This window comes from Amblyomma maculatum, chromosome 1 (assembly GCF_055883805.1).
Source record: "Amblyomma maculatum isolate TAMU_Amacu chromosome 1, ASM5588380v1, whole genome shotgun sequence".
Lineage (NCBI taxonomy): Eukaryota > Metazoa > Arthropoda > Arachnida > Ixodida > Ixodidae > Amblyomma > Amblyomma maculatum.
In genome coordinates, this window is record NC_139344.1 from 397875820 (window position 1) to 397898814 (window position 22995).

General features: G+C 46.9%; 1 protein-coding gene across 1 annotated transcript in view; it reads left to right on the forward strand.

The window, feature by feature from the left end:
- Positions 1-3115, forward strand: part of LOC146208667 (medium-chain acyl-CoA ligase ACSF2, mitochondrial-like) — a 31551-nt gene extending 28436 nt beyond the window's left edge. The window contains exon 16 of the mRNA XM_084595879.1: positions 2905-3115. Coding sequence (XP_084452005.1) covers positions 2905-3024 — 120 coding nt within the window. The 3' untranslated portion in view covers positions 3025-3115. The remainder of the gene's footprint in view (positions 1-2904) is intronic.
- Positions 3116-22995: the final 19880 nt, after the last annotated feature.

Genomic DNA, 22995 nt, shown 5'->3' on the forward strand with positions numbered 1-22995 from the left:
TCATGCTGCTGAAACAACTACAGGGGGAAAGTAATTTTTAAGGACAGATAGCTTCGAAGTGCACTAGAGAGCATTCCAGAACACTTTGTTTGTTGGTTTAATTTGTTTTTTCCAGTCTCTGTGAATAGTCCACTCGCAGACAACAAATCGATAGAATAAAAGTACGAGTGGGCCGATTACTTTCGCGAGACTCAACCTCGTCATTACTAGCGGTGGCAAATGAACAGTACTAAAGTAATCTTCATAAACGTTTTTTACACGACGGTAATAGTATTCTGATAAAACCGCTGTATATTTGAGACTCATGAGAAAATATCCCCTAAGCAAGCCTGGGGCAAGGTGATTATGTTCAGAAAATAAGACCGCGTCTTAGTCCACTGATGCCAGAGCAATAAGCCCCTACACAATCCGCCTTTTGCGCGAGGATGTGGCGCCATCATGCGGGAGCGGGCGGGAAACACATTGAGCGGCAGTGTAGCAGACGACGCGAGAGCGCACCATACGAAATGGCCACGCCAACGCTGGTAGAAAGCGAAAGCTTCCCCCCTTTTTTGGCCTCGTAGCGGAAAGTAGTGACAGTGATTGCAGCATATCATGTTCACGCAGTATGGGGGAAGGTAGAGCGTTTTCACAATCCACTCATAACGCACGTACGAATATACTATCTTCGTATTGTAAGAGCGTGTAGCGCAGGCCGTGTTCGACGTGACAGAATGAGACGCTCTCAGCGTGCAGGTTTTCGGCAGACAGGAGAGCGTGGGGGCAGAGAGAGAGAGAGGGATCTCAAAGGGCAAAGCAGCCAGGGGTTTGTTGATGCTGCAGAGCTAGGTGGAATCGTCTCCTGTGACTGAGCGGCGCATATGCGCGGGGTGTCTTGAGTTACCGAGCACAATGCGGTCACCGCGGCGCCGGCATGGCGCAATGGGCGTCGCTTCCTCCTCGCGTCATCTACAACCGTGCAGCTATAGGATTTCATCCACGAAGATCGGCAGAGAGTCACATATACACACCCCGTGAAAAGGGCATTGTCCCGGCCGGAATGCACACCTGCAGGAAACGCGCTGCATTTTTCTGGCAATGGATGGTTCAGAGCTGTAGCCGGTTTCTGGCATCAGGAGTCAGAACGGATGTGGTCGCAGTGGTGAAAAGGTTCTCGGTGCGCAGAGAATGGTCATTCTGTTGTGAAAGGATCTCCAACGTTCATTTCTGCCTCCGCCGCGATTTCTGCGGAATCAACAACTTGGTGACACATGTGAATCTCCTACATATCTGATGCGCATCTCGGTCAGGAACCAACCCTGTTCTACGTCCAGAGCGATCCACTCTGCAAGTGAACGAGCATGAACCCTCCAGGAGACTCATTTATTGTGCCGGGCGGTTTCCTTGACGTTGCAAACGGTTGGACGAAGACGACGATTATCAAGCTCCCTAACGAAGTGCATCTGATAATTCGTACACCAAAGGAACAAAATCCGGATGCTTTGGCGTGCACGAAGGCGAGCCTTTAATAAAAAATACTGTGCGTCGTGCAAGTGTCAAGTGCGTCATATGCTCCGAGCGGCAAAAACACAAATACTACAGGTATGTATGCATCTAAGCGAAATAGGCATGATGAAAAGTACCTACTGGAGTTTTCACCCAGGCTGTAGCGCAGCAGTGATAGCTGCAATGAGGATTTCTTCGGTGCGTGATTGCTTCAGTTGCACCGGGGCCTGAAGGCGATGTATTTTGTCCCTTCTTATCATCTTTATGTGCGAAAGGGCTAGGTAGCTTATATATCACAGGCGGCTGTGTGCGCTAGGCCGTAATATTTAGCATGTTTTATCGTGACTGCCACCTCACTAACAAGAAAAAAAAAATACGGCGTTTTAATGCACTGCCGTTCGCGAGCCTCATGACCAGCTCAACCACTCGGCTCGCTAACGGCGGTGCATCACAACAAACACCCTTTTTTTCTTCTTTTTAGTCAGGCGGCAGTCGCGATAAAACATGCTAAATATTACGGTCTAGCGCACACAGCCACCTGTGATATCTGCGCTACACGGCCCCTTCGCACATAAAGAAAACAAACGACAAAATACATCGCCATCAGACGCGCCGAACAAGTGCTCATTGCGGCTATCACTGGTGGGTTACAGGCTTGGTGCAAACTCCGGTAGATACTTTTCATCATGCACATTTCCTTTAGATGCATACATACCTGTAACGAAGTGTTTTTCGCACAGTCGAGAGCACGCAGTCGACTGCCAAGGTCGCCCATTTTACGTCTTGACGCTTGGTTGCCCTAATCCAAGCTTCACGCCGTTGCAGGTCGCGGCTCGCCGAAGGAAACCTAACAAAACGCGTCTTGCATCCCGGCACGCCTCGAGAGTGGCAGCCGTAAGCGGCACAGGTGGTTGGCATCGTTTTACCGATGTGAACGTACCGCGCCTCCAGCCCCCGTGCGTTGGCTATGAGTGCGGCGACGAGCAGCGCCGTCGACGCCTCTCAATGTGTTTTCATCAGTCGCCGCTGGGGCTTCGCGCATGCGCAGAGAACTCGCGCAAAAGGCGGATTGCCGGAAAGGCACTCTGCGCGTTGGCTGGCTCCTCCTAGTCTCTGCAGCGAGCCTTTTTTCCTTTTTAAGGCGGGATTAGGAGCATATAATACGACGGTAACTGGGAAGTTGGTCATAGAGGACATCATTCGAAGATTATATTGATACCCGGAGTGTGTAGATCGAGCTTGCACCACAAATAGATGCGCTGAAAATTGTCTTCAGTGCCACCTTTTATATATTCACCCCTACCAGTAATCCTTTACAACTGACATCTAGTAGAATATATCTTATGCATGACAGCTGCGTATAATGGCATATATAAAGTGTATTGACATGGTTTTTCATCTACCCTTTCTCTATTGCAGTTGAGCCACTTCAAAATTCCAAAGTACGTTTTGTTCGTCGACACTTTTCCGAAGACTGTGTCGGGAAAAGTTCAGAAGTACGTCATGAGGGAGAAAAGCCGGGAGATGCTCAACCTGTGAGCGCAGGCGCCACAGACATCGACTAATTTTTGTACAGTGCACTTTACACACATGCTTGCGCAGTTTTTCAACTCTGGCTATAATAAAAAAAGGACACAAAACGAATCTATATAGACTCTGTCAATAACGCTTCAAATCTCTAGTGCAGCTTTATATATCTGTACTGCAGAGCCAGCTGTGTTTTGTATATTGTTGTGAAACTCATACTAATCGGGCTAGTGCCTCCTCAGGCACTTAGCCTCTAGCTTCATTCTCCTCTTAAACACCCTCCAAGCAGCAAATAAAAGGAGGAGCAACACCTAATGAAGACGCACGATTATTTAGAAGAGAAAAATATTTTGGGGCAGGTGGCAACTTGCGAACACGATAAAAACTGCAAGGAAGGATGGTGAAAATTACAAAGCAATGCAGGATCAAACGAATCTTATATACAGCAGGACACCGCGTGAATAAAACAAGCACACGAGAAAAACAAACCATAAGGTAGATAGATAGGAATGAGGATGGAAGGTAGGGATGTTAACCAGAAAGGTCTCCGTTTGGCTACCCAAACTGGGGAAAAGGGATAAGGGGATTAAAGAGGGGAAGAGAAAAGGGAAGTGGAGCACAGAGTTTGTCGCACAAACCGGTGGCTGTAAGGAAACTAAACAGTGCCCTGTATGCTTTAAATACTGTCGACTGCTGCCGTGGCCACGGACCAATGATCTTATCCGCCGTTAAAAGGCGAGGATCGAGGTGGTCCAGCGCACAACGCAGCTTATATCTTTTACTCACAAATGCAGGGCATTCACATAAGAGATTGTCTGTTCACAGCCACAATTTCCACAGGCAGGGCTGTCGGCCGTTCCAATCCTAAAAGCATACTTGTTGGTGAACGCAACATCGAGCCATAAACGGCACAGCAACGTTGCTTCTCGATCAGCAATCTGATGGGGAAGGTGGAGGCGCAGTTCAGGATCCAGTGCCCTGAGGCAGCGGTTGCTAAACTCCCCCGTGTTTCACGCTGACATTTTGATCTCTAGGGCCAAACGACGTAGTGCCTTATCAGCAGCGTCCAGTGATTTTCAGATGTAGAAACTCATGGCAGCGACCATATTCTAACTTACCTGATCATTGCCGGCCATGCAGCATCCCCTTTAGTCAAACGTATGAAGCGCATTGATTGGACAGTTTTTAAAAGCACGAATGGAGGATGCCTGCACAGAAGAATTCTCCACAGGTTTTGAAGAAAACATTAAGGAGGCCATGGAGAGCGCAACTTGGTCAATTAAAAACCATAAAGCATTTCAAATAAACGTTGGCCCGCGTTATTTATTGGTGGCTGAATTCAAATCACAGATTCAGTGAAACTGACTGCTGGTCTGAGGAATATGAAATGTTTCAGAATCTTACTGATAGGGCGGATAAACACGGAAGATACGAGGTCGCGAGTTGCAGTCACTGCAATTCTGCGGCGTATCAAGATATGGCAGAGTCCTTGAATAACGTCGGACCTGCCACAGATTTCTGCGCTAGATGCTTCAAGAACACAGGAGAAATTTATTTATATGACTGCCCTATAAAGGGCAACAGGAATACTAAATGCTTGTTGTTATAGGAATTCTAGCTGTAAGGAATGATTCGACGCTATAAGTTACCCTTGGTTTTTTTAGGGGCGCATTCGCTAAGTTGCGCGTTCGCTAGGGGCGAGGTTCTTCTAACAGTTTCTCCTGTCCCTATCAAACTTTCAGCAAAGCTTCATGGCCAGTAAAAGGATTGAGGGACTCTGGACCGATGTAAGGACAGAGGTTCGCTGCATACAAATGATATGACGGGAAAAAAACACTGCCCGCACATTATTTCATCTCCCTGATAAAGGTTATTGCAAAACCCCCTTTCGCTTGCTTTTAATCCGAATAAATAATTATGCTCCATAGCAACAATTATTTCTTCTTTCCTTCTCTTTTTAAGGACATATTTTTTTTTTTGCTCAAGCTCATTACGATAAGACGACGAGAAAACATCGTTAATTCCGAGTGTTCTTTCGTAAAACTGTTTGTAGCTGTAGATGACCTCGAAAAATATGGCCATCGATTCTTTTCTGTATTCCCCCATTAAACGTATTGAACAGCGTGAGCCCTCGATAAAGAAAATGAATAATTTAGATGCATAAGTAGAATATTGGCAGCGGTGGTTAACAAGTTTAATGTAGCAGGTTTAGGTTGACCGTATCGAATCACGAATACTTCCGACTGCTTCAGCTGGTTCGTACGTAACCAACACTGATGAGCATGGAAGAATGATTACAGGAAGTAGGGTAGAATAGTAACTGCTAAAAGCTGAAACTTACAAACGTGTCGAATAAGCCGCTGTAATCAAAGTTGATAACTGGTGGACTCGTTTTCTTTCACAGTATACTCGTACCAAATTCATTTTTAAGATAGAAGTGTATGTCGTATCATTAATTTTATCTTCACACGATTACAGCAGAATACCAGTTTAACGAACGTCATTTAAACGACGTATTCAGTTGTACGAACTTTCTGAAACCCTCTAACGAAGCTCCATTGAACATTATGCAGACGCCCGTCCTTTTAAAAAATTGTACGAAAATTTTCCACGGCGCCCTAGCTCCTCTGTCTCCCAGGCAGCACTTCAAGAGGCCCCGGCCCAAGTAATGTTGCATATTTTTACTTTGACTACTACGCTTCATTACTGCGCGATGAAAAGTCCACAGCTGGCCTTGCACGCTTAACTGGCTCCACAGCCATAGCCAGTTATAGCCAGAGCTTCAGCACTAGAAGAACTTTTAGCTCCAAGAAAGGCTTTTGTATACATGCTGGTTAACCGTGATCTGTTGAAGCAGTGATCTGCTTGGAGAAACTGCAGGTAGTTGCTCCCCTGCAGGCCATTGTGCCTGACAAGGTTCATGACAGCTTGGACACAGTACTGCAGTTCTAAGTTCATATGTACTCTAAAAGGTTGCTGCATTCTTTGGTTGTAAATGAGCGGTGACAAATAAATCGGTTGTGATATGATTTGAATACCAGTTGTTTCTTGTAGTTAATGGAAACAAGCTTCCGCGCACTTATTTTGTTTCAGCAAACTTTCATTTTAACAAACTTATTTTTTTAGGGATCGTTGAAGTTCGTTCATGTGCTGTTTCACTGTACACTGGGATACTTGATTGAAGACCTTTATTTCGCCTCATTTCTGTCTTTTGTCTCTGTGCTGAGAAATTTAAATATGGAGAAAAATGAAAGTTTGATGCTATAAAGCAAAAACTGTATTCTGGCTCACGTAAACGCTTATCATTAATGACTAAAAACATTGTCACATGTCTATATGGACGTGAATGCGCCCATTGTTTTTGGTGGTGTTTTTTTTGACCACCACCGTAAAATGAGTTTGCACTTACTGTCGCCCTTTTAACTTCTCCAGAAGAGGAGTGGTGTGATGCGATTTTGAACATCATAACCATAAAAGAGCTCAGCTTCTAAGCGTAGACCTTATCTAATGATCGCTGCGCCTGGTACTTAGTTGTCCAGTAGAGCAGGGAAAATTTTCTATTGCTAGATACAACCGGCATTTCGATCAAGCCGTAAACTGGCGAGGTATCACTTATCGTTGCAGTTGTAGCCCTTTTCGGTACATTTACTAAGTGGTTCGGATACGGTCACTCTGGCCTAAACCTCGAAGTCGAGGCAGCGGGCCCGGGGAGACCCTTCAATCTTCCCGGCGAGTGGTAGGAGTTGGGAATGTGATCTGGGGCGTCGGCTGTATGGAATGGGTTCTTAGTGATTACAGCACAGGTGGAGAAGCAAAAAAGAAGAACAGAGGGAAAGCGGTTGGCGGTATATTTTGAACACCATGTTATGTAAAAGGGAAAAATAATTTTAAAATGTGTCGAATTATGACAAGAACCAGGCACTATATGCGATAATCCCGCTCTGCCAATCTGCTCGACGTTATCTGACGTTAAACAGGTCACAGCATAACGAAGCGTAGACAGTTGTAACGTATGTAATATTATTCGTAAACCCAGTTTTATATTACTTTTTGATATCGATGACAAAGGTAGCGTTTCTGAACAGTTCTGATGGGCTAATGCGATGGAGGCGTTGTAGAAGTAAACAAGTGTAAATAAAAGTTTTTGCATAGAAATGTGGTTTCAAAAAGGGCGAGATTTAGTCATAAATTACTCTAAAAGTGAACGAAGGAGGGAACTATAATAATCAGTTAAACTGCTCCGCTAACGAACGAAATAGAAATTAATGTCAGCGCACGTTAAAGATCCCCAGGTGGTCGAAATTACTCCGTAGCCCTCCACTACGGCTCCCCTTTCTCTCTTTCCACTTTCACTCCCACCTTCCTCCCGTCCCTTACGGCGCGGTTCGGGTGTCCACAGAGCAAGTGTGACAGTTACTGCGCCTTTCCCTTCCTGTGAACCAATTTAACTTTTATTTAATGTTGTAAGAACAACAAGCTCGTTCTGATTGAATGGCCACAAATACATAGCACTCCAATTTAGGAAAATAAAACTGCCCTGTGCTTTACTCTGTTTCAGCCACCGTTAACTGCTCCGAATTTTTTAGTAATATAGCACGAGCGTCGACATTTCGTAAGTGTTGGTGCATACGCAGAATAAATATTCTCTAGCCTTTGTGTATAGCGACCGACTTTATTTTTCTCCGGCTCGGGTTTTAGAGAGTGAAGAAGGATTATTGCTAAAACTAACGGTGTTATTTTCAAAACAATGTAGAAGAAATGTTGCGACCTCTATTGAGAGCAGGTATAAAAAATGCAAAGATTCAATTATGCGCGAGCCAAGCTTCACGATAGTTAGCCATCGGCTGCAGCCGCGGTCGATGCCGCCGCTTTGGTCTTAGCTCGCGATTTAGATTAGGTATCCGCATTTACAAGTACAGCACAGCATTACCTGCTGTTTTAGGCAGATTATAAGCAAAGGTGCAGAGCGCATCGCTCGAAAAGAAACATGGGTTCAAGCTTGTACCTTGGGCACCCAGTAAACCAGAAAAGAGAACGGAGCCGAATTCATGTATTGATCGGACGTAGGTCTTATAAAGAAACAGCAGAGTGTCCCGACGTATACCGTAATTTTTGTTGCTGATCCTCACCAACCGACCAAGGGCACACTCACCTTTAGGTACAATGCTTCTAAGTTGGGGCTGCCAGTCTAACTGCGAGTGGTATATTATGCCCAAGTACTTAACAGTATAAACCTGCAGGATTAGGGTAGAATGATACGACAAAGAAATGTTGACAGGGTATGACTGTGGGAAAACGAAGATGGCACATTTGTTCACATTTAAAGCTAACTTTAAGCTGTCCAGCCAAATTTCCAGATCATTTAGACACTCTTGCAGCAACTGACACAGGCTGTGAATACTTATGGCAGAAGTGAAAAAAATGGTGTCGACCGCGTGCACATAACTTTGGCGGCAGATGAATTGTGGTATCAGACATTACTAGTATATTAAACAATAACGACAAGAGGACGCAGCCTTGTGGAACACCTCTAAACTTTGCGTACGTGTTAAAACGGGAACGTACCCTTAGTGCAAAAGAATGATATATCCCTTAAAAGCTTCCTTATGCACGCGAAGAAGGTACACAAAAAACTGTACACCTGCTAGTTTATGGATCAAAATGCTGTGCTCTACATTATTGTACGCCTTTGTTATATTCAAAGTAACTAGAGCTGATACCCCATTTTCTCTCATAGCAACCCTCATACGGCTCTTCAAGTCTATATGCGCACTCCAAATAGATCACCCACGTTGAAAACCAATATGAGTGTCACTAAAGCCTAGTAAGAACATGAGACATGAGGCGGCTGAAGACTACCTGTTCTACGCGCTGAATTAAAGTTGAGGTCACAGCAATCGGCCAAATCAAAATCTTCCTCCTGGTTTTTTAGCAGTAAAATTATTTTCGATGTTTTCCAATCTTGTCGTATCCAGGCTTTTTCCGAAGACCAGTTCACAATCTGCAAGAGGGTGGGGGCAAAGTCTTGCTTTAGTGTTTTCAGCACGACAACTGTTACTCGGTCAACCCCAGGGGTAGTAGAGCGCAAGCAAATAAACACAAACACTAATTCAGATACAGACACCTCAGTGAAGTCTGTACTTAAATGAGATTGGGCTAAAGGAAAGACATTGCGAGCTTGAAAACGCACAGCAAGGGCTTGAGCTATGGATTCCAGTTGATCTTTTTCTTCTCGGGGCGACAATACCTTGGACTGGACGTAATGAAAGGAGGGCAACACTTAGTACGTTCCCTGTATTTATATATTTCCGGTTGACTGACTTAGACAAATAGGGATTCAGACTTGCATTATGTTCATCCTTAGCCTAAGATATTGCTCTTTTAAATGAAGCTGCAAATAATTTCTAATTAATCGAGGTGTTTGGGCGCTGGCTATGGTCTAGGCTCCCCCATGCGGCTTTCTCTGACGATAGGCTTTTTCCCAACCTTCATTCCACCAGCTCGAAGAAGTCTTGTTTTTAATGGCAGACTGAATTATAAACACTGATCGCCAAATTGCATCTAACACTGAAGCCAATAACTGAGGACCGCGATTCGATTTATCACAGGGGGAAGTGGGTGAGAAGGCCTCACCTAGAAATATCTTGAGCAGTGTAGTGTTGGCATATTTTTGAGGAGAAACAGTTGGCCTAGTACCTTGCTAACATTCGCCACTTGCTGTGGGACTGCCCAGCACTGAAACCGAGTCGAATTCGGCACCTAACGATAGCTGGAATATCAGCAAGCAATCCTGCCTCATATATCACCTGGACGAAGGGACCACATCATCGCTAATTGCTGGATTTTATAAAACCCGCCAAACTTTCTCCATTCATTTAATCATTTCTTAATTCTTCATCTCATACCCCACTGATGCTCTGAGGCAATAAATATCGCTACCCTATGCGATGTATGTAATGACGACCTCACTGTAAACCATGTCTTATACTCATGTAAACAATTTGAAACGCAAAAAAAAAAAAAAAAAAAACATTTCACAGTTTTACAATGAATACTTTCCTTTTCACCCAGCATTTGTTTTAGGTGAAAATGCCATTGCCAACTTATCATGAATAATAATCAATCAATCAATCAATCAATCTTTATTTAATGTGCGCAGGAACAACCATGTGGTCTTCGTGCTGCAGCACAAAAAAAAAAGAAACAAAAATGAAAATGCACTAACATGTTTACAAACACAGAGAGAACACAAAAGAAGAAATAAATAATACATGAAATGAAACTGAGACGAAAAGTATCACGGAAATTAAGCGACCAATGAGTAGCATCACTTATATACACAGTGAGAGAATTTTTGAGCACATCAGGAAAGAAAAAAAAGAAAAAAGAACGGTAGATTGAAGAGAAAAAGAACAACAACAACAACAAATAACTGACATTGATTATAGTAATATAGAAATATACATAAAATAAACAACCATTCCAGGCGCAACAAGTGCATTGTACTTAAAACACAGGCTAGAAATACAGAATAATACAATAAAGAAGTAGAATTGAACAAGGGACAGTAAGATTCAAATATAAAGTTTAAAGTTGAAATATAAGTAAGAAACGGATAACAAGTAGTTTAAGATACAGACAGCATTGAACAGGAGAAAAAGCAAAAAGTGAAGTAAATAAAATATTAAGGCTAGAAAGTGGGAGTTATATGTGATAAAGTACTATTTAGAATACTGATTTATTATTTGTAGGAAGGGAAAGGCGCAGTAACTGTCTCACTTGTTCTCTGTGGACACCGCCACTGCGATGTAAGGGAAGGAAGGAAGGTGGGAGTGAAAGTGGAAAGAGAGAAAGAGGAGCCGTAGTGGAAGGCTACGGAGTAATTTCGACCACCTGGGGATCCTTAACGTGCGCTGACATCGCACAGCACACGACGCTTCTTCGTTTCGCCTCCATCGAAACGCAGCCGCCGAGGTCGGGTTCGAACCCGGGAACTCCGGCACAGTAGTCGGGCGTCTTACCACTGCACCACCCCGGCGGGGCCTATTTAAAATACAACGCTACGAACATCCAATGTAAATGAACAGAGCGAGTTTTGGAAGATGTCAAGGTGAGGACAAAAAGAGTTAAATAACCACAGCATCCTGTCCAGAGGGGAGTGGGAATGAAGAGGAGAAACCTGAAATGGTCTGAATTCCCTCATGCTCTTTCGCGGAACGCGCAATAGGATGTACTCTAAGAGCTCAGGGCACATAATGTGGCCATGAAGGAGTTTGTACAGAAATATGATATCAAGTTACGGCGCTCGACTACTGTTCCCGAGGACGCGGGATCGAATCCCGGCCTCGGCGGCAGCTTTTCGATGGAGGCGAAAAGCAAGGCGCCCGTGTGCTGTGCGATGTCAGTGCACGTTAAAGAACCCCAGGTGGTCGAAATTTCCGGAGTCCTCCACTACGGCGTCTCTCATAGCCTGAGTTGCTTTGGGACGTTAAACCCCACAAACCAAACCAATCTGATACGACGGCAGTGAAGAGAAGGAAGATTCAGTTGGGCGCTCCTGGTGGAGCGAGAGGGGGAAGTTGCGCAAAGAAAGCGATAATGAAATATCCGTAAATTTCTTTTTTTTTTGTACTCTGTCAACCTTGTCCAAGTTCGATTTGCAAGTGCCATTCCAAACAACCGACGCATACTCTAAGAGCGGCAAGCATATAGACAGGTACAGTTTTAGGAACGGAAGTGGAGTATGGAACTCTCTCGAAAGTCTGCAAACGAATCCGAGTGTGTGCATAGCCCGCTGAGCAATGTGTTTAGTGTGAGAGGAGAAGCTGAGGGTGCGGTCAAAAAGTACACCAAGGTCATTAATTTCATCATAATAATTTAATAATACCCCGCCGGGGTGGCGCAGTGGTTACGACGCTCGACTACTGTTCCCAAGGACGCTGGATCGAATCCCGGCCTCGGCGGCAGCTTTTCGGTGGAGGCGAAAAGCAAGGCGTCCGTGTGCTGTGCGATGTCAGTGCACGTTAAAGAACCCCAGGTGGCCTAAATTTCTGGAGTCCTCCACTACGGCGTCTCTCATAGGCTGAGTCGCTTTGGGACGTTAAACCCCACAAACCAAACCAAACCAAACCAATAATTTAATAATAATAATAATAATAATAATAATAATAATAATAATAATAATAATAATAATAATAATAATAATAATTGGTTCACAGGAAGGGAAAGGCACTGCACTGTCACTCTTGCTATGTGGACACCTGAACCGCGCCGTAAGGGAAGGGATGAAGGTGGGAGTAAAAGTGGAAGGAGAGAAAGGGGAGCTGTAGTGGAGGGCTACGGAGTAATTTCGACCACCTGGGGATATTTAACATGCGCTGACATCACACTCATACACACAGTATAACCCGAAACAAATTACAATCCATGGATACACCAAACTGGTTTTTTAACCTCGAACTTGGCGCCTGATGGCCCCAATTGCTTGTGCGCCAATAAACCCAGCACAACCCAACACAATGAAAATCGCCACACGCGAAAAAAAAAAAAAAAGAAAACTCAGTTGGTCTAAGCGGACTGCACGCAATGGTGAAAGTGACTAAGTAGTGGTTATTTGACGTACCGCAGTTAATTAGAGACCACATAGGTACTCCAATACCACAGCCGCTCGATGGAAGCGCACTAGGTGCGACCTGCTACATCGCCCGAAACCGGCGGGAGGCGCCTACTTCCAGTCGCCACCGCCGCGGAGCCACCGTTCGGGGACAGCCGCGCGCGGAGAGCTGCGCCTGGCTGCGCTTTGAGGGAGGCGTCGGCGTGGTAGAAGCCTTTTATTTTAAGGACATAAGAGCTCCGCTTCACACAATTTGGCAACAAGAATTAGTATATACTGTCATGTCTAGTGTGACCATGCCAGCACTTAGTGCTTGTTCGGCAAGGATATATACTGGAGTGTACCCCGAGAAACTTATAGTGACGGTGGTTCAAGGCCACTCGATTGGAGAGCTCGCATTACCGTGATGTTGTATTCGGATCCAGTTGTTCGTCACATTAAAATGTGACCCGGCTGTGAACAATTCGAAGCTGTTCAGCTGCCATGGTAGCTGTCATGTACGATGTGTGTTCCTCCAAGCACCGGGAGAACAAACGATCGGCTTTTGTGTGTTTGTGTATGCCGTGCGCCCCGCGAAGAGTTGGCGGACTAAACACATTCCCGCAAGCAGAGCAGCGACGCGGCGGTGGGGACCGGAGAATCGGCGCCGGGAGGATGGCAAGGAAGAGAAATTTATTGGCTCCCGCAAGGCGCACTGCCCGTGCCATCCGAGATGGCCGCTGCCCGCGGCTGAGAGCGGGAGCTTGCAACGGTCGCCGGCTTCTGGGAAGCGTTCGAACCTCGGAGGCGTTGGGAGCTTGGGACGCGAAGACAGCCGTGGACCTGGAGAGGAGGACTCTCGGAGGGAGAGAGGGGTCAGAGCGAGCACGGTGGAGGCAGGGACGAGAAGAGACGACAGAGGAGACTGAACTGGAGTGTCGTGCGGAGAGGCCGCGCTTCGAGTGATACGTACGAAATGCGCGCAATTTGTAAATAAATCATAATAATCAGGGAATGCCAAGTGTGGTCGAGCTTCGTCGGAGAATGCCAGAGGGGCGGAGCAAGGGACCTGCCTCACTGTAGCCTAATGCATAACCACTTAATTAACTATGTCGCGAATCCGTGTGTCATTTTCATACCATTTACTCATTCCTGCATACAGCTTTTATACACAAATTGATGTCAACCTGTTCTAAGCTGCCTGCGCTATCCAATAAAAAAAATGTCCTACTATGAGCAACCTCTGTGAAAATGACATGTAACCAACCTTTCTATCTCATTATGACAAATTTTACGGTGGAAATATGAAGATGTTTATTAGGTTAAATCTAGATGATAACCTGGGATCTTCGACTCAGTTGGAGACAAACTTTGTACGCCAGAACGCTATCCGTAATGGCTTCCTGCATTTTGCATGACCGGACAAAGTGAGCGCGCTCGATAGAGCCGGTCTGCCTGAAGGTGCTACGTATGCCCCGAAAGTTTTTATTACTATTTTTATTGGCTGCTCGCAAACCCATACAATTTTGCTGGTTCGTAATTTTCAATTGAAGAACGCGCATCGAATGTTGCTGTTGTGAAATTCTTAGCTGTGATCACAAGAATGTTCACGCGTCAGAGCGCAACTGCAGCCGAGATCCAGTCAGCAGCCGAGTACGCTTATTTATTGGCCACACAAAAAAAGGAAAAAAATTACCAATCACAGACGGAAACCTTTCCTGAGAGAGGTTTATGCCATAGCCATAAACATCGCTCCACTGTTTAGTTGACATTTCCAGCCCAGCTCGCTATCAGTGGGGGCAGCAACTTAACGATATCTTGCATAGCGCCTTAGCATGGGCACGATCATTCTTTTTATAGATTAGCTGCAGGTACTGTGTACAGTGAGAAAACAATGATGAAACCAAAAGTTTACACAGCTTCCTACTTCGCCGGACCTCTTCAGACTTCATCATCCTGTTAATGAAGGTGCTCGTAAGCTGACAAAGCTTGATTACTTCCTTTGCGGGGTATATCAAGCCTCCATTGTCCTTGGTTTTCATTAACCTGTAACTGGTCCAGTTGACTATGTTTCCTGCAACAGGCTCTTGCTCGACTGACATGTCGCCTCAAAATCATTACCAAATATCGCATAAATTGAGCAACAACCTGGTAGTGATAAACAAATCTTGGGGTTCTTAAGTCTCCTCGAGGAGCCTCGTTAGAGTGCCCGCACTTTGCTACCTGCTTATTCACCGTATCCCGTAATTGCTGCCTCTGTCTCATATCATTAGAATGCGGCCTTAAGCCACCGCATTATGTGAAATAGCACCCTACACATAGCTATATAAAGCCCCTCTTTACCGAAGCCGTACGAACGTGCCCAATAGGAGTACAGTGTGCCTGACTTGGGATCTAAGGGTCCCGCTTTAAATAATTCCCATTTCACCCTTACATCTTATTGACTCTCTCTGGTTTGGCAGCTCCTGCCACATTGAGCATGTCATGTGTTCTCATTGCGCCAAAGGTGTCTTGCCATATCACCAACTAAAGTGCCTTTTACCATGTTTTTTTTTTTCCGACTTCCCACCGACAGAGCGGGTGCCGGATTTTCTGTGGAACGTGGCTTTTCATTTTATCGCATCGGCTCAAACAGTCTCAACATTATAAACAAATGTTGTATGCACAGGCTCCTTTACTTGCAAGGCCACTCAGACTAGAGTTGCAAACTTTATAACAAATTGCATACTTCTAAAAAAAAAAAAAAAAAAAAAAAACCCTTCGTAGCTTTTTCTGACATGTCCTCGCAACAACCCGCGAGAAAAACTTCTGGTGCTACCTCATCGTGTTCATCTGCTTCACAACACATCGTTAAAAATCCTAGTTCACTGGCCAGCCCCCTGGTAACTAAATAGGTTTTACAACGTGACGGGAACACAGGAAAAGAGGACGAACAACTAGCGCGCTTGTTCCGCCTTCTTCTCCTGTGTTCCCGTCACGTCGTTTGCACGGTTAACCTATAATTAATCACCAACAATTCCAATCTTCTGTCCCTTGTAGCAAATTCAATGGTAGCTGATAAAGCATTATGCTTCAGCATCTGGACTTCTTAACCTCAGCGCCGCTTTCATTTCAGAGTAAGCGAGTGCATTTCCACTCCTCGCTGCTGTCTTTGCCTGGAGCGAGCTCAGTAGATAAAATTAGAGGGTCTCTTAGATGTCTCTTAAGCGCAGGACGGCGAAAGCCTACCCTTCTATCATTTGCCTCTCATCGTTTGCCATAGTTTGTCATTTCAAGTCGTCTTTTGATATATTGGTCGTTTCTCAGTCATGGTGAGTCTGCCTGCGTAGTGATTGTAGCCCTTATGACTCATAACTAAGCAGGTTACTCATTTATAATCAGCAGTGGGCATTACATGTCGTCGTTTCACATATTGGTAATTTCGTCATTATTAACCATTCTTAGTCATTAGCATTAGTCATTACCTCTATCATCACCATCATCATCATCAGCCTGATGATACCCACTGCAGGGCGAAGGCCTCTCCCATATTTCTCCACTTAACCCGGTTATGTGCTAGCTGCATCCACTTGACCCCTGCGAACTTCTTAATCTAATCCGCCCACCTAACTTTCTGCCGCCCCCTGCTACGCTTTCCTTCCCTTGGAATCCAGTTTGCTACCCACAGCGACCATCGGTTATCCTCTCTCCGCACTACATGTCCTGCCCATGTCCATTTCTTCTTCTTAATTTCTATTAGAATGTTGGTAACTTGAGTTATTTCTCTGACCCACTCTGCAAGCTTTCTATCTCTTAATGTTACCCCTACCATTTTTCTTTCCATAGCCCTCTGGGTTGTCCTCAACTTAAGTAGAACTCTCTTGGTTAGCCTCCACGTTCCAGCCCCATAGGTGAGTGCAGGTAAGATGCAACTGTTGTATACTTTGCTCTTGAGCGATACCGGTAAGCTGCTAGCCATAATCTGCGAGTGCTTGCCAAATGCGCTCCGTCCCAATCGTATTCTTCTTGTTATTTCCTTTTTGTGGTCCGGATCTGATACCTCTATCAGATCCGGTACGTCTATCGTGGTACCTCTATCAATGTCTATTTATAACTTTTACTGATTACCTATCACCATCAATCATTTTCATTCTTAATCGCCCTCCTTGCACGTCCGCTTTTGCGACTGGCACACCAATGCACAGATGCGACGCACAGATAATAGGCACAGCTTCTGTGCATAGATTTTCGCTCCATGAGCCTAGAACGGCTTTCGCCTTAAAAAAACACATCCAGTATCAACGTTAACGTGCTTGACCACGCACACACACAAAAGTTTGCGTTTACCACGCAGACGTGAGGCGAACGCGCCCAGAAAGGAAGCAAACCACATGCTCAGAGCCGGCGACCCGGCGGCGACGTGTCCCCGAACAGTGGCGCCTTCAGCAGAAATAGCGGGCGCAACTGTAAACTCCCCAAGGACGCGCTTGCCCATTGACGGCGGCGCGACGCAGCAGGCCGCACCCAGTGCGCTTCCATCGAGCGGCCGTGCCAATACCATTATAGTAGCTAACGTTAAATCAATATCTGAATGAAAATTTGCCCTCATATAGGTAATGGCTCAACTATTGTAACAATGTACCGTCTGTTGCAGAAGTTTACAGCCCAACGCGCCGGGCGGAGGAGCAGTATCGCTCCCGAGAGGCGGCGCTGCGCCCGCCGGCGCTGCCTGGTGACGCAGCTATAAAAAGTGAGGAGGCTTGTTCTCTTCACCTCATCGCGCGGCTGAGAGCAAAGATGTGCGATATCAACCGCGGGATGAGGGGAAGAGAACAAGCCTCCTCACTCTTTATAGCTGCGTCACCAGGCCGCGCCGGCAGGCGCAGCGCCGCCTCTCGGGAGCGATACTGCTCCTCCGCCCGGCGCGTTGGGCTGCAAACTTCTGCAACAGACGGTACATCATTTATTGACATCCAAGACCAAAGTATTTGCAACTATATAGTCTGTTCTGAAACCACAAATAAAATGATGCGAACTGAAGTCCCCAGCTGAAACTACATTTGAATTATTACACAATAAAGCGTCTTAGCCGTCCGTCCTACAGACACATGAAGGTAGTAGACATTTGCAACTATAACAGGGGCTCATTGCGGAACAAGGATTTTAACTGCAAGTACACGTACAGGTCGCATAAATTCACCAGAAACTTTCATGCGATGGAACAATTTAGTTGAAATCAATGTTACAAAGCCCCCACCCCTGTCGTTTGGGTGATTAGCTCTAAAAACACGATATTTTTTTAACTGAGAAAGAACGATTAGCAGAGATCAGGTTTCCTGTGGTGAGATAATGATCGGAGTAAGTTTAAGAAAAAAGCTACTGTAGGTCGTGGAAAGCTGAGATAAAGCGACAATTCCATTGGAGTACAGAAATTTTAGCCATGCTTCTTGCTTTAAAATGAGGCAGCAACAGCCTCTTACAACATATCTGATTAATTTGTAACTGCTAGTTAACCTTTCTTAGCCGTGACGTGCTGATGATTCGATTTAGAAGGAGAGGAGGAAGCACGACGCTTTTGAGATGGACAAGCCATCTCAATGTCTGGCTGGCAAGCGTTTGAGAGGGACACGGGGTCAGAATCATTTACAGGCACAGGTGTGGGAGCAGAAGAGGTGGTTGTTTGATGTCGTCTACAGTTACACAGGAGGGAGGACAGGAAGACGGAGTTACGGTGCCTATAGCCGATGAAGTAGCCTGCACGGAAACGACTTGTGACAGTGCATCGCTGAGCGTACTGACCATGCGGTCAAGCACATCAATACTAGCCTTCTTCACCGCAGCAACGCCCGACATTGTTATGATTGCCTTAACATCAGGAGTGGTCGTGCGGACAATATTTGCATACGAACTCTGTCTTCTGGTCATTACGGTGAAAGCATCTGCTCGCGAGCACCTGCCACGCTAAATGATGTCTAAGACATCCTGTTCATCTGCATGCTTTGAACAAGATTGGTCGTCAGCTGTGTGATCGCAGCGGTAAATGCAGCAGCTAATCAACTCGGAAGTGTAAAGGTCTGATGCATGATTACCACCGCCAACTCGACAGTGCGTAGCCAACTTACAAGCTTTGTCACTGTGACCGAACGGCCAGTAATTATTACAGTGTAACGGTCGGGGCTTTAATGGGTCAACACACCTGCCTGGGCTCGCCGGTGAAGACGACGATATTTGCTGCGCAACGCGAAATGAAGCAATATGCGTCACACGAATACGTGACATTATCTGTGGAACGCATGAGGTACTAGGGTTCGAAATAACTCGAAATTCGCAAATGAGCGCAGTAGAGCAAAAGCTGTAAAAATGGCTACTAGCTTCGGATTGATTCAGTCCCTAGATTTGAGCGTGGGGTCTCAGACCCTTTTTAAATATTGTGGGAAGATGAGGAGGGCGGAGGAATCTCAGATACCCAGATACCCCCCTTTTTAAGTACAGGACCAAGAATACTGGTCCGGCAGGATATTTCTTGCGACAGGCTCAGGCTTCTCCGAGCTCACATAGCAGTATTACTGGGATAACTCTTTCCAACAACGCTGTTTCTTCTCAGATATGGGCACCGGAATAGTGACTCAGTGAAGAACGGGTCTGTGAGCTGCTCATCATGATCAGTGTAGGACATTTGTCGTCAGTGGCTGAGAAGAGGTGGATGGTAAGATACCTGAACTGCTATCGGCACAGTTCGTTTCAGTTTGGGTAAAAAAAAAAAAGCATGCGTCAGCAATTATTGTGGTCCTCGAAGATGTATTAATATATATTGTGAGCGCAACGCGTGAACTTTCACCTCTTTCATCTGTATAGATCCATCATCATTATCATCCTCATCGCTGACTGCTGCTCGGAGCGTCGCGCGCTGTGTGCCAGCTGGTTCTGGAATAGAACAGACGTTTTGTGCAAGTGCTGTCTCACAAGTGGCGGAGGTGCGATTCGTATTCCCCACCTCTCGCTTTAGACCCGCCTACCGTTCTCCCTGGAGCTCCGTTCAGGCCTTCGCTTGCGTCCACGGTCCTGTGCTATGGATGAGGGCAACGGTGCTCGCTCACCCCCGGCGTCTCCTCCTCCTACGGCGGCTGCCCCTGCCTGGACTGTCACCAGCCGCCAGCGCGATCCCCAAATCTTTGCTGGCCTTCGCGGTGAAGATGTCGACGACTGGCTCGACAACTACAACAGGGTCAGTGCATTTAACCGCTGGGATGACGCTCATAAACTGCTAAACGTCGTCTTCTACTTGGCTGACGTCGCCAAAACATGATTCCTCAATCACGAGGATGACATCGCTGACTGGCCTACATTCACGGACCAGCTAAAGAAAATTTTCGGCACTCCGGCTGGTCGCTCAGAGCAGGCAAAGAAAAAACTTGAAGCTCGTCTCCAGCAGCCCGGCGAGTCCTATACGTCGTATATCGAGGACGTTCTGGCCCTTTGTCGCCGTGTCGACGCTGCTATGCCTGAATCTGAGCGTGTCCGCCACTTAATAAAGGGCATCAACACTGCTGCTATCAATGCCTTCGTGTTTAAAAACCCGTCGTCCGTATCTGACATCACATCCACATGTCAACGTCTGGACCAGCTACAGTCCTGCCGCCTCGTGCAAGACCCCAGTGATGGTGGCTCCCTCATAGATGGAAATTTGCGGTCCCTAATCCGCACCATGATCCGGGAGGAGCTCTACGGCCTCACCAACCCCTCTGCAGTATCTCCAACTCTTCCGCCAGCAACGGTGAATTTGCGCAGCATCATCGAAGATGAACTGACGAATTTCAACTGCACTGTGGCACCTGCCCCACCTCCCATTGCCTCCCAACCTCCCTCGCCGCCTCCCAACGCCCCCCAACATTCCTTGCCAACCTATGCCGAGATTACTTCACGGCAAACCACTCCGCCTTCCCCGACTTGCTCGGCACCCGTGTGCGGTCACGTCGCTGCCATGGCACCATATCCTACAGCGCATCGTCCTGTTACAGCCTGGCGCCCCTGCCGCCCTGTGTGCTACTATTGTGGGATACGTGGCCACATTGCCCGTGTCTGTCGCCGCCGCCAACAAGACGAGCAACGGGGTTATGCTCCCTTTGAACGTGCCCGCGTGCGCCAGCCTGATGATTCTGCACTGCCCCACTCAGACTTTTACCGGCGTTCTTCCTCTCCTCCGAATTCCACGAATGTTTCACGGCCCTCGCGTCCTTCCCGACGCCGATCCCCTTCGCCTTTTCGCCGCACGTCACCGCTTCGTCCTGCCTCGCAACCCTTCCAACCTATAACGGAAAACTAACCGAAGCAGTTTTTGGAGGGAAAGCTGCTTCAAGTTCGAAATCTATAATTCCTCCTGGGCGACCGTCGAATATGTTAGTAGTGATTGTTGAAGGATTGTACGTTGAGGCCCTCATCGACACCGGCGCCGCTTATTCCGTCATGCATTTCTCTCTGTGTTCTCATCTGCGCAAAGTTATAACGCCACACATTGGTCCGCCCCTTCGTGGAGCTAATGAAACTCTTATGAAACCCACCGGCCAATGCACAGCACGTGTCCTCATCGATAACCAGCGGCATCATATTGAATTTATTGTGCTCCTCACGTGCGTTCATCTCATGATCTTGGGGTGGGATTTCTTATCGTCGGCGTCCGCCCTCATCGCTTGCCGTGAGCGCCTTATTCATCTTGCGGACCCCGATATATTACCGACTTCTGATTGTTCACCACCACACGTCTTCGCAGCAGTTGATTTCGTTTTGCCCCCAGGACGCGAGCAGCTGATCATCGTGGCATTGGACTACCCTCTCGATGGCGAAGCCTTCGTTATGCCCGCTCCTCGGTGGACCTCCGACGGCCTAGCTCTTGCCTCGTGCCTCACCTCCTTCAGCCGCGGTTGCGCGGTCGTTGCGGCCCTTAATACAACTCTCCAGCCGTTCTTACTGCCCACAGGAGCCACAGTTGGGTTTATTTTTGACTGCGATCCCGTTCCCCTCAACACACTTTCCAGCGCACCACCGCCTCCTGCCAAGCCTCAATTTCCGACATCCTCTGCTCTCGCAGCCGCCATCAGCCCTGACCTTACATCCGAGCAGTCCACAGCTCTGCTAGACGTCCTCCTGCGGCACCGAGAGTCTTTTGATGTGTGCGCCTCAGCGTTGGGGAAGACCTTCGTCACCTCTCATCGCATAGAGACGGACGGCTCTGCTATTGTTCGACGAAGGCCGTATCGCGTTTCAGCAGCAGAACGCAAAATCATTGAGGAGCAAGTTGCTGACATGCTTGCTCGAAATGTCATCCGACCATCCACGAGCTCTTGGTCCTCACCTGTGGTCCTCGTTCGCAAAAAAGATGGTTCAGTCCGCTTCTGCGTGGATTACCGGGCACTTAACAAGATCACGCGCAAGGATGTTTACCCTTTGCCTCGTATTGATGACGCATTAGACTGTCTCCAAGGCGCTGAGTATTTCTCCAGTCTCGATCTCCGCTCGGGATACTGGCAAATTCCTATGCACGATGCAGACAAGGAAAAGACTGCCTTTTCTACCCCCGACGGTCTCTACAAATTTAACGTGATACCTTTCGGACTCTGCAATGCGCCGGCCACCTTTGAGCGCATGATTGATACCGTGCTTCGCGGCATGAAATGGAAAACATGCCTATGTTATCTCGACGACATCATTGTCTTCTCGTCAAACTTCGCTCAGCACTTGCAGCGTCTCACTGATGTCCTCACGTCCCTTGCCCAGGCGGGGCTTCAGCTGAATACCAAGAAGTGCCACTTTGCCAGTAAGACCATCAAAGTACTCGGCCATGTCGTCAGTAAGGCAGGAATCCAGCCTGATCCAGAAAAAATTACGGCTGTCGTTAATTTTCCTCGGCCCCAACGTCAGAAAGATCTTCGCAGCTTCCTTGGCTTAGCCTCCTACTTCCGCCGTTTTATTCGGAACTTTGGAACAATTGCTGCCCCGCTACACAAGCTCGTGTCTTCCCAAGTGTTTTACACCTGGTCGACTGAATGTGAAGACGCCTTCAAAGCTCTCAAGCAGGCACTCACTTCCACCCCTGTGCTTCGCCATTTTGACGCTGACGCGCCCACCATACTTCACACAGACGCCAGTGGCCACGGTATTGGCGCGGTTCTCTTGCAACGCAACGCAGTGTCTGAAGAGCAAGTCGTCGCATACGCCAGTCGTACGCTTACTGCAGCTGAGCGTAACTATACTATTACCGAGCAAGAGTGCCTCGCCGTTGTTTGGTCGGTTCAAAAATTTCGACCTTATTTGTATGGCCGCCACTTCACCATTGTCACAGACCATCACGCACTCTGTTGGCTGTCATCGCTGAAGAACTTATCGGGTCGACTGGGTCGCTGGGTACTACGTCTTCA